The sequence below is a fragment of the Echinops telfairi genome, unplaced genomic scaffold, assembly GCF_000313985.2.
Source record: "Echinops telfairi isolate 266 unplaced genomic scaffold, ASM31398v2 ScPeMD7_25;HRSCAF=90, whole genome shotgun sequence".
NCBI classification, from domain to species: domain Eukaryota; kingdom Metazoa; phylum Chordata; class Mammalia; order Afrosoricida; family Tenrecidae; genus Echinops; species Echinops telfairi.
Genome location: NW_022103922.1, coordinates 6,697,679 through 6,709,628, shown reverse-complemented (window position 1 = coordinate 6,709,628; position 11,950 = coordinate 6,697,679). Strand labels below are relative to the sequence as shown.

At 56.0% G+C, this 11,950-nt stretch overlaps 1 protein-coding gene across 2 annotated transcripts in view; it reads right to left on the bottom strand.

Moving 5' to 3' along the window:
- Positions 1-11,950, bottom strand: part of RCL1 (RNA terminal phosphate cyclase like 1) — a 24,131-nt gene that overhangs the window by 3,339 nt on the left and 8,842 nt on the right. Inside the window, exons 1-5 of one of the 2 annotated variants that reach the window (XM_045289260.1) lie at positions 9,783-9,864; positions 7,930-8,001; positions 3,811-3,986; positions 2,873-2,947; positions 1,880-2,004 (exon numbers count right to left, since the gene is read on the bottom strand). In XM_045289260.1, the coding sequence (XP_045145195.1) occupies positions 1,880-2,004; positions 2,873-2,947; positions 3,811-3,870 (260 nt within the window). In that variant the 5' untranslated portion in view covers positions 3,871-3,986; positions 7,930-8,001; positions 9,783-9,864. Of the gene's footprint in view, positions 1-1,879; positions 2,005-2,872; positions 2,948-3,810; positions 3,987-7,929; positions 8,002-9,782; positions 9,865-11,950 lie in introns of those variants that run through there. The other variant, XM_004714458.1, reaches the window with a different exon arrangement.

Genomic DNA, 11,950 nt, shown 5'->3' with positions numbered 1-11,950 from the left:
AGTGTTCAAGGGTGACTCCTGACTCCCCGAGTTTAACTCTCATCTAAGCCGTGGAAGTAACGCCTCAGAGACCAAGCCTGTACTGCTCAGCCTGAGGCCGGAGGCTGGGCCCACCCAGAGGCCTCCTGGAAGAGAGACTTGGTGGTCCACCTCGAACAGTCCACAGCCGCAGAGCAGCTCAATGCACACAAGGGGGTTGCCCTGAGTCAAAAACCACTCAACACACCTGGTTTTGGGCTTGGGCTTTTTGGGTGGTGCAAACAATTAAGCCCTTGACTACTATCCTAAAGCCAGCTGTCCAAACCCACCCAGAGGCAGCATCTGCTTCTAACAGGTCCCAGCCAGAAACCCGATGCAATAGTTCACACTGCACAGGCAGGGTGGGTTGCCACCAACACTGGGCCTTCACCTGGGTCTCCCCTCCCTGAGCCATCCTCCATGGCTCTCCCGGGCATGCCCGCCCACCCCTTTCCTCAACCCCCACCAGCACTTGACCATCCTCATGTGAACTGACCACGTAGCTGCCTTCACATGACAAGCTCCTGCTCACCCACGAGGCCCTCCCACGCAGCTCCAGTACCCAGAAACTCGACCAAGCTGTGAGCCGCCGGAGGATAAGCATGGCGAATTCGAACACAGAGGCTTGTCCGTGCTGTCTCGCAGAGCGGCCACGCCACCTCCCAGTCCAGAGAGGCCCCTGGACCGCAGGCGGCTCCGTGAACAGGGGCCTCCACGTGCCCTTTGGACTGGGAGGCGCCAGCGTCCTTGCAGGCGGAGGGGGCAGCTCGGCCACCTTACTCTCATGACACATGATCCCACGGCATTCTTGGCCCCCTGGGTTCTGCATGTCTGGTGTCACATGTACCATGTTCCCAGCAGCAACCCCCCTTCCAAAAATCAGCCCGCCCCCCTGCCCAGGAGCTATGGCGGGCATGAGGGGTCCGCCCAGGGTGGGATTCAGCAAGCGCCAGCAGCAGAGACGCCTTGAAGCCAGGGTGCACAGAACCCAGGTCTAGGATCAGACTGTCTATGTTCAGCCCCAGCTCCGGCCAAGCACATCGCCTGTCCATGGGCTGGCCTGGCCCCTCCTCCCGAGCCGGAGGGTCAGCAGCACCAGTGCTGCGGGGATGGCCCAGAGCGTGCCGCCTGACATGTGGCAGGAGCTCAGGGTCTCAGGCCCCAAGCAGAGGCTCATGTGCTGGGGGTGGGGGGTTGGGGGGTCGGTAAGCCCCGACCTCCAGGCGCCCGTGGGGAACCAACACCATGTGGCCCAAGTTCTGAACCACAGTGCCTGCCCATCCACCCCCCACTGCTGGCTTCAGGTACAGATAGACATATATGTGAGCAGACAAACGGCTCTAAACCTTCCCTCCATTCTGGGTGAGGAAATCAGTTCGTCCCTCAAATCACAGTCACCTCTCCTGCCTCTAAGTGAACTTCCTGTATGGAACCCTGAAACCCTGTATCCTTGGCTTGTTGACATGTGGCTACCAGGGCCGTGTCAGAAATGATAGCACACTTGCTCTCCCCTCTCCACTTCGGGGCCCAGGGAGGACGGGGTGCTCCCCTCTCCGCCCTGGGATGAGAGGGACAAGAGCCATGGAGTTAAACACAAGCCCACGGGCCCACTCCTGCCCAGACCCCAGGTGGTCATCTGTGTGGCGCGGAGGGCCACACATGTGCAGCGTGGGCAACTGTCCCCCCACATGGCCCCCACAGCTACTGCACTTTCTAACTTAACGTGCGCTGTGCCTCGCTGCAGTGCGGTCTGGAATGGAGCTCGCAATCCTGCGCCCACAGCGTGGGAAAGCCATCGTCGTTCATCCATGCCTCACACAGGAACAAAGAGTGCACACACGCCGCCAAGTGCAAAGGATACGCCATTCCACGGATGCGCTTGATTTTCCCGGGGTCCGTGAGGAGAATGGGCTTCAGGACTCTCCTGATGGGGCAGGAGAAGAGCACTTCGCCGCCGCCTCCGGGGGGCATCCCTCGCCGCACAATCTGTGTGGGGCAGGGGAATGGGAGTTGAGGGCCAGGCAGAGCAGTGGCCCCACACACCAAGGAGCAGCCCCCAACCAGCCGGGACTTGTCCCCATTCTCAGGTGGATGCCTTCTGGGAAGGGCACACCCGAGGTTTGTCAAGGAGGATGGGGCAGAAGACACAGCCCACACATCTGCGCCCAGGTCCTGGGCCTGCCATTTCTGGAAGGGCCCTGCCTCCTCATCCTCAGAAGTACAGACAGGCCTGCCTCTGAGTGGAGCCATTTCTGGACACTCAGAAGCCCCTTTGGTCCCCGGTGTAGACGAGCAACCATCAGGGCAGCATCGCTACATACAAATGAAGCGCTTCCCTGTGTACAGCCATGAACTGAGGCAGCAGATGCTACCAGATGGTTTCCACAGCAGATGGATGCGAACTTACTCCTCCCAGGCCTGGAAGCCCTGAGGCTCCTCTCAGCATCCTGGCTGGGCGCCCCTGGGTGTGAACCAATTGGATCTCCTGCAGCGAGCTGGCACAGCCAGGATCCTTCCTGCCTGTTAGCTCCAGGACACTGGCAGGTCAAGAAGGGTGAACTGTTCAGGCCAGGCAGGGGCCACCAAGGAAGATGCCTAAGCTAACTGCTGGCCACTGCCGCCTTCCTAAGGGCTCCAGCTGCTCCAGTCCACAGTGCTGGTTCCTCAGTCTTACGGGCCTTCTCATACGAGGGGGCTCCACAATGCTTGTGGAAAAAACCGAATTCAAGACCGTGGAGTTTTGCCACAGTTTGAAGCCCCCTCACACAAGGGGACCTTGAATGTCACACACACATACCCGAGTCCCTACGAAAAGACTGTACGCAGGCGTTCAGCCAAAGTTCCCATGTCTTACCTTCAGCTCCAAGGATTCGCCATCGATCCCAAACTGTTTCAGGAGAGGGATGGCTGTTGCCTTAAGAACATCAACCTATGAGGTTATTCAGGGGGTAAAAGAGTTTAATTAGAGTGTGGAGTTGCTGTGGGCCGGCCCCCAACGGGGCATGCCCACGAATGACGGAGCCCAATGCTGCCTGGCCTGGCGTGAGTCTCAGGATCCGCTGGGTCTGCACTAGCTGACCTTCAGCATCAAGGCACCAGCCCTCTCCTCCCAGTCTGGAAGCTCGGGTGGAACCTACACAGCACCACACGCCGCCCCCGAGTGAGGGCTGCGCGGTGCTGGTTGGGAGTGAGCCCCCTCTCCCACGCCTGCTCCTCCACCCCTGGAAGAGGAGGGAAGAAGAGAGAGTCCAGGTCGGGGCTCTGCCAGCAGCTCCAAGAGGCTGTCTGGTCAAGGAAAAGGCCACTGGGTCCCACAGGGCCTCAGTCCAGGCCTGCCCGGAAATCCGTGGCTTTACAGGTCACTTGGCTTCTGCGTCCCCACCCTCGTTTATGACACGGAGCCCTCACCCACCACACGGTCAGCCAGGGCACGAGGGGTTTCACACAAAATCCTGGGATCACCCTGAGTGTCAGTGGGGGCCTCGGTGCTCTGAGTACAACCATCGGGGGCGGGGGGTGTGAACCGAGACGACGACTCTCAGTCAGGCCTGGGTCTGCACCTGTCCCCCGTGCCCATCACTGCACAACAGGCCAAAAGGGGGGAGGCCCCACAAGGGAGGTACACTCCCCAGATCCCCAGCCATTCAAGACCCGGGGTCAGCATGACACGTGGGTGGTGACAAGCGACGGGGAAGTGAGATCAATCAGGGCATGAAGGGAAGAAGGAACGCGTCTGGGGGTGGCGGCCAGAGATAAGACCCGAGTGAAGCCAGCCCCCGCCTGGGCACTCACCGAGGGGTCCACCTGGTCGTTGGTCACGCCCCGCAGCACCACTAGGAGCGGCCGCTTCATGAAGGGTGCCAGGCAGAGCAGGGCCTCCAGGTAGTAGCCGATGCCACGCAGGACGCTGCAGTCATGCTCCAGGGAGCCGCCGTGCAGGAGGCCGGGCTGGTAGTACAAGGTCGTGCCTGTGGCGGGGGACACAGCCACACGCCACTCAGCAAGAGGAGCTACGTGCCCAAAGGCCATGGAGCCTGTGACCCCAGGGCGGACCAGCAAGGACAGCCAAGAGCGCTTGAAATGGCGTTCCCAGGAGCCCACACCTCACTCCCAAGGCTGACTCACTGCTGCCGAAGCTGTCACAATAGTAAACCGTGAGCACACGTCATGGCCCACCCCAAGCCATCTGAGCTGTCGGTGTCAGGGCAGTGCCGCCCTGGTTCCCCTGCCCCCACCCCAGGGGACACTCCCAGACCCTGCCGAGTGGGAGGGAGGGCTTTAATAAGTCACGGGCGCCCCGGTGATGGCCGAGGGTACTGGGCAGCTAACCAAGAGGTCAGCAGTTAGAAAGCACCAGCCACTTCTCCAGTGAAGGATGAGGCAAGCTGTGCCCACAAAGGTTCACAACCTCAGACAGCCTACGGGGCAGTCCTGCAGGTCAGGAGGAATCAGGCGGAGTTGGCAGCGGTGGAAAGAGGAAAGCCAGGCAGGCAGGGCAGTGGTTGAGCCAAGTCATCACCCTCCTTCATGGAGGGATCCCAGTGACACAGGGGTCAAGTGTATGGCTGCGAACCAATGAGGCCAGCAGTTCGATCCCACCAGCCACCCCACAAGGGACCGAGCGGACGGTCTGTTTCGGGAACGATGTCAGCCTTGAGAACCCTATGGGGTAACTGTACTCTGGGCTGTCGGGCTGCTACGAGTCGTGCCTTCTGTGGGTTTCTCAACAGAGGGCCATGCGGCCCTCACCACTGTCTGCTCTGGCTCGTCCTGCCACAGCTGGCTTGCCTGACACATCAGATAGCAGCTCTCAAGCAGCAGCTTCAGAGACGGGTCTGCTATTTAAGGAGCCCGGTCCGTCTGGTTTTAGATCTTTGTGCTGGGAGCAAGAAGTCTCCCTGAAATTTAAAACTCAGGAAGAGCCAACACCCACAGCCAGCTTGGCCCACGTGGTTAGGGACCTGTCTGGGCCCAAGTCAGCACCACCAGCCCTGTGGGGAGTGCAGGCCCCAGCCCCTAAAACAATATTCTAATACTGGCAAACAGAAATATCTAAATCGAGAGCTTCCGCAGCTGTAGTGGAAACTGTTCATAGCTTCATTTACTTTCCACATAAGAACCTAGGTAAAAAGAACTAAGTCAAAAGTATTTCTACAGAAACCTATCTTATGAGCCACAAACAGCAAGGGGTGCAGTTATTTCCTGGCAAGCCCACCCCCGTCCCTCTGACCCTCCTCTGGAGAAGGCGGCACACTGTGATTGGCACCACGTGAACATGGCAGCATGGCAGCCTCGGGGGACTCAGGTCATGTTCCTTGGAAACACCCTTGGAGTGCAGGGAACAAAAGGAAGCCAGGCCGGGAGGCGAGCTCAGGGCTGCAGGGTCCATGTGGTAAACTGTCCCCAGCACTTGCGTTCCCGTGGCTAACCCTCAAAGGCACACTGCTGTGACACAAACAACCTTCCCGGCCTTCTCCTCAACAGGCCGGTGCTCCACTCTCTCACGTCTTCCCACTCAAACCCCGTGCTGGTCCTGCATCCTTGAGGAAAAATACACCAACGTGATCCCTGTTTGGGAATTTAAAAATGCATCTGAGGCAGGCTTCTCAGAGACCTGTGTTGAATTCAGGTGGCCTAGGGGCTCCCACTGGAAGCCACTGTTTGGGCTGGACCATTCTTTGAAGACAGCCTAGGAGGCCAAGAGAGCGGGCTGCTGAGAGACCGTGTCTGCAGCCATCCACTGGCCCCAGGCACACCCTTGACCATGTTCTTCTGGTTGCAATCAGTGGCTGGTGGTTTTGAACCGCTGACCTTGTGGTTAGCAGCCCTACAGGTAAGTGACTAGGCCACCAGGGTGTCAAAGGAAAGGAGTAGTTGAATAGAGGATCTACCCAGTGGAGCGCTCCTGAGGCCGGGCTGCATGAGGCAGGAGGCACGAGCCAGCGGGACTCTCTGAGGCCCGTGTGCTGGTGGAAGACGCTGCCGGGACAGCTGAAGAGCGTGCTCCTGCTCACGCAGACCTGGCAATCCTAGCCAACAGGAGTACACCCCAGGCTGTGGGGGTGGCCAGCCTCGGGAAAGGGGAGTTAAAGAAAGAAGAGCTGAAAGGGGTGCCCCATTTGTGTTCTGCATGTCCTTTTGCAAAGCTGTGTCACAAAGAAAAAGTCAGCAGATGGAACCAGCCGCTTCGCAGATCACTGTTAAGACTGTAAGGAGCTCCTCCAAGTAGATGGGTTTGGAAAGCGGCAGGTAAATGCTGCTGCTGCTGAGCACCATCGAGTGGGTACAAGAGAAGGGAGCACTGCCCGGTCCTGTGCCATCCTCACCATGTCCTTAACAGATGCCTGGTTAGTCCATCTTGCCGAAGGTGGTCCTCTGTATCGCTGCCCGCCACCTCACCAAGCGCGAGGTCCTTCTCCAAATGGTGGGCCTATTTGTATTGCTCAGAAAAGGGGTTTCCGAAAGTTCTCCTGGTGTTCTAGCTTCCTTCAAGGGAGTGTACCCCTCTTCAGATGGGGGTTTCTCAGACATCTCTAAGCAGCTGTATCACAGATGAGAGGCTGAGCATTCCCAGCAGAACGCATTCAGATACGTGCATACCCAGGCTCATCGCTGCGCTATTCACGGTAGCAGGAAGACGGGAAAACTGTCATTAAACACCCACCCGGTGGAGGAGTGGATGAATAAACTGTGGCACACACACACAACGGCAGGCGCCACTGTATTCAAGGACCGTGGTGCGGAGCTGCGAAACACCTCCTAACAGGGATGCACCTGCAGGATACGGTGTGGGTGAAATTTGCCAATCAGAAGATAATAAATATTGTACAAGACCTGCATTTTAAAGTCGAGAAAAGATGTTCATACTGAAAAACATTCTTTGGTGGCTAGCAGGGGCAGAAGGGAAGGCAGGGAGGGGAAGTCACAAGTTAGAGGGTGGACAAGGGTTAACGTGGGTGAAGGGGAAGATAATATACAGTAAGGAGGAGGTTAGCAAAAAACGATGGCGGTGGGGCAAGACCCGGGCTAAGAGCGACCGAGGCAAATGCTGTTCCCGACCCACCCCTACAACAGTAGGGGCCTGGACAGAAACACAGCTGAAGAGGGGAGGAGACCAGCGCACACCGCGACATACACAGATTTGACAGAGGATTTGTTGACGTGTGTTCACCTTGGCTGCAAAGACACCCATGGATGCGGTAGAGCAAACAGCAGAGACATAGCTCACATGTTCAGGGCATGAGTCCTGGGCCTGGGAACTCAAAATAATAGTATCAGCGGGGCACGAAGGCCTGGCCAAACAGAGTTCACAAAGACCTGACCTCTTAAAAGCTGTAAGCAGCCATGGGTCTCTCCCCGTCCAGAGGAACAAATGATGAGGTGAAAGTCAAAGACGCGTGGAAACAAAGCCTCTGTCAAATCTGTGTCGTCTACATCACCGTGAAATCAGAAGAACTGGATGGTGCCCAGCCACTACAACCAGCAGCTCTGGAAAGGATCACAGGAGGTCTAGAGAGAACAGACCTGGAACTTGGAAGTGACCAGGTGCCATGGTCACAGACTGGTAAGACTAGGTCCCTTACCCTTCAGGTCTGGAAGTTCAACCACTGCAGAGCAAAAGGGCACTGTACAGAGGGTTAGGACAGAGGGATGGACACAGGCAGCACAGGGCAGAAGTGGAGGAATGAGGCTACAGGAAGTACCAAGGGGCCAGCAATGGCTGAATAAAAACAACGTGTGTCTAAACCGTCGAATGGAAAACTGATGACCTGCTCTGTAATCTTCCCATAAATCCCAATACAAGTTTTACAGACAACCTGTACATAAAGAAGAGGGTAAAGTGAGGTGCGCAGGAAGGCTGAAGCACAGGCCAGAAAGGTGCTTCCAGGAACGTTGGGAGAAGGAACGTACCTGTTTGGTTTATTTCGATTCGAGAACCGTTGGTTATCTTGTCCAACAGCCGGATGAAGCTGGCTTCGAAATCTGCGAGGAGAGGAGAGAGGAGATTGGGCTCAAACTGCTCACCACTCCCGGGAGACATCGGGAGGGTGCGTCAACCTCCCGCCTCCCGCCCAGCTTTCCCGAGGGGCCTAGCTGCCGTCACTAGGAAGGCTTTTAGAGACAGTTCAATGTCACCATTCCACAGAGAACCAGCAACGTCACCAGCAACCAGCCGCCACTGAACGGACGAACCCTACGAGGGCAGCCTCACTACGTGGACGGAAGCTGTGATCCAGGGGGTTCCAGCATCTGTCCTGCTGGTCACCAGAAAATCGGTGGTTTGGATCCACCAGCCACTCAGAAAGGACCCAGTCCATGTCTTTGTGGCAAGGAGGAACTGGCCCCATAGCACAGGGTGGCTCAGCGGCCCAAGCAGACCTTACTGGGTTTTGTTTCTGCGGCTCACTCGAACACCTCCAACACCTTGCTAGATTGTTGGTCCAGTTCTGGGTGAACTCGGCTGCTGACTGACTAGTGGGATCCGAGTCCAGCCGGAGGTGCCTTGGGAGAAAGGCCTGGTGACCCTCCCCCTGCACTCCCCCCCAAGCCAGACATTGGCTGGTGGATTTGAACTACTGATCTTTTGGTGCTTCACCGTTGCACCACCCGGGCTCCCATGGCCTCTGGTGGGTGTGCCACACAGGAAGAAATGGCACAAAGCTGGAAGACGGGTTAGAGCCAAAATCATGCTCCCATCTGAATTCCCGATGGAGGGTCACTCCAGCCTCAGAGATAAGAGCCCTCGCCCCCTCCCTTCTGCCACCACTCTGACCTTCGGCTGCGGAACAGCTCCGCCTTGACCCCACTAAGAAGGCCCATGAGTGTGCAGAATTATCACCAGAAGAAACAGCTGGGAGAAAGCACTTCAAATGCCCACACACGGCCTGTCCCCTGGGGGCACCTTCTCTCTCTCTCTCTCTCTCTCTCTCTCTCTCTCTCTCTCTCTCTCTCTCTCTGTGTGTGTGTGTGTGTGCTGCCTCCTACCTCCTGTGGGTTATGCCAGTGGTACAAAGAGATTGGCCAGAGGTCTTGCGAAGATAAATCCTGGTGACTCACTGCTGCTGCATGTCGAACACCTCCTGCTGCATTTCCAAACTTCTGTGACCTACTGTGGCCCCCCCCCCCTTCCCACCCACCACCAGCTCAGAAAAATAACTACTCAGGGCCCCACTGGCATGGGTAACTTCTGCACTATAGCCCATCGTTCAGGATAAAGTATGGGGATCTGCTTCTGCAGCTCCCTCTGATTATCCCAGCCCTGTGTATTCCCCAACCCCCACCCCCGGGGCCGGACTGTCCACCGTGGGAAACAGTGGAAGCCAGAGGGGCCGCTCATTGCTCCGGGCAGTCCAAGTGGCAGGGCCAGGACTGGAGCCCACACCTGTCCTCTGACCCACTGCGCCACACTACGCCCACTCAGCCTCAGCTCCCTTTACGCCCTCCAGCCGACTTCTTCTCCCTGGACGACCAGATCCCTTCTCAGCAGCACCACTCACCTGCCTTCCTAAGGGTAGGAACCCCACCCCCACAGTCCCCTTTAATGACCTCACACAGAAGACAGGGCGCTGCCCATGCTCTGGACCAGTCTCACCCATCTGTTGATATCCCCAGTTATAGCGAGAATCCCGAGTTATGGGTCCTGCAAGCAGCCCACAGAAGCCGAGCTATGGGGGAAACTAAAAATGCCTCCCAGGGCTTTCTGATGCACAACAGTCCGTGGTAAAAACAAGGCTCCACAAGAAGGTAGCTCAATGGACACGCACCTTGTACATTCTGCTCGTGAAAGGACCGCTCTGAGATCACAGTGGAAACAACTCCAAAGCTGGGAGAGCAGCCACAGGACACGTGAGTGCAGTCCCGAGGGAGTTTAACTCGGGAAAGCAGGGGAGAGTGATTACACACCTGGAACAGGCCCTGGTGCCAATGAACTGTAGGTATGTGGACAAACTGCTGAATTGACAAAAATGTTCTGGGGCAGAGTCTCAACAACAAAACAATTTCTTAAAATTTTAAATCTCTTGTCATAACACTTCACTTTATGGCAAATGCAACAAAACTCACAATTTGTTCACACTTTGCCAGGTGTTTAAGATAAGGTGACCAGACGTCCCGCTTTTGGCTGGACAGTCCCGATTTTTAATAATTTTTCCCACGTTCCATGGCGTTTTTAAGAAGTCCCGATTTTTTGAAAGAATGCATGACAAGCTAGGGTATATGGTTTTCGGCTGCCATATGGCTATTTCACCAGGATATGAGTTTTATCAATGGTGTCCCAATTAACCAATGTTAAAATCTGGTCACCTTAGTTTAAGAGAGAGAAATGAGGCCTTGAAAATACAGCCCCACGTTAAACTCAGCAACTGTCACACACTAAGACTTCAGGTGGCGGCTGTGAGTCACAGGTGTCTCGGGAGCAGTCTGTCCAAGTGGATACACAGCCAGCGCCAGAGTCCTGGCAACAGTGCAACAAGAGCGCCATCACCTGGTACTAAAGAGCCGGGTTCACCTCCACACTGTGCCCTATGAACTGGGTCTGATCCTGCGCCCCAACAGCTGTGCTGTGAACCCTACCCTCACAGGTTCTGTTTGTTAAATAAAACAGGATTTGCACACAGCGTATCTTGAGTCAATCTGTTCTGATACATGATCACCCAGGAGCAAGCAGCTCAAGAGATAAAGACCGTCTTCCAGAGTCCCCAGGGGCAGCAGCCTTTCCCAAGAGTTGGAATCCGAAATGTGAGTGTCTAGTCTCCCATCTCTGAAACACAATATGTCCCCACCCCTCCTTGGGATTCCTCCTCTTCAAGACTGATCCCGCAGCACGAAAGCCTCGGAGGACAGACAGCCACAAAGCTCTTTCAGCAGCGAAGATACCAAAAGCCTTGTGCTTTGGGCTTGTTACCAGAAGAGACCAGTCCACGAAGAAGGGATCATGCTGCATTGGGAAGAAGTAGGGCACTGGCAAAAAGAGTAATGCCATCAAAGAAATGGACTGACAGTGATTATCAAATGGGAGCCGACATGGGAAAGATTGTGAGGATGGCGTACAACCAGACAGGGTTTTGTTCCGTTACACACAGGTGAGCTACTAGTCAGAAGCGATTCAACAACGAAGTGCCCAGAGGCTCTCCACTCCACAAGCCAGCCCTCTGTACAAAAGCACTCAGCTTAACTTGGGCAGTCCACCCTCTGCCCTTGCGCTGGCCCCTGGTTCTGCGGCTGCTCCTCTGATGGCACAGCTGTCGTCTGGAGGCAGGAGGCTCCCTGCACAGGGCACTCACTCAGTCGGGCCCAGAGGACAAGCTCCTCCAGCTTTGTCCACAGCAGGACGGCACGCCAGGGAATCCGGATCACCACTGCTCCCAGGTGACTGAATCCTGTGCGTGTCAGTAGCTCCCTAAACGTCTCACCAGACCTGCGCAGGTGAGTCGACTGGTGGGAGTTAGGGACTTCGGTTAGAAGAACCACATTAAACAAGTCACTGCCCCTGCACTGCCTTTTGAAATTCTGTGTCCAGCTCTTTTATGCCATCATTTCTTCCACTGCTTTAGCAATGCCCAAAAGCAAGTTTTGAGCTCTTCTAGCATCCAATTTGATCTTTTTCACTTTCTTGTCCTTTTAATGTCCTTCTGGTTCCTAAGGAGCCCTGGTGGTGTAGCAGTTATGTGTTGGGCTGCGATGCGTGCGGTCAGCAGTTCAAAACAGCAACAGCTCCGAGGGAGAAAGGCTGGGCTCTCTACTCCTGTAAACAGTCATAGTCTCGGAAACTCGGAGTCAGCATGGACTCAATGGCAGGGAGTGGACTTTTCTGATCTCTAGCAACCCTACATCGGGTTTCTGACACTGTGAATCTTTAGAGGACCACAGGGCCTCGGGCTCGCCCTTGGAGGGACTGAACTGACAGCTTTGAGCTTAGCAGATCCAAACCACC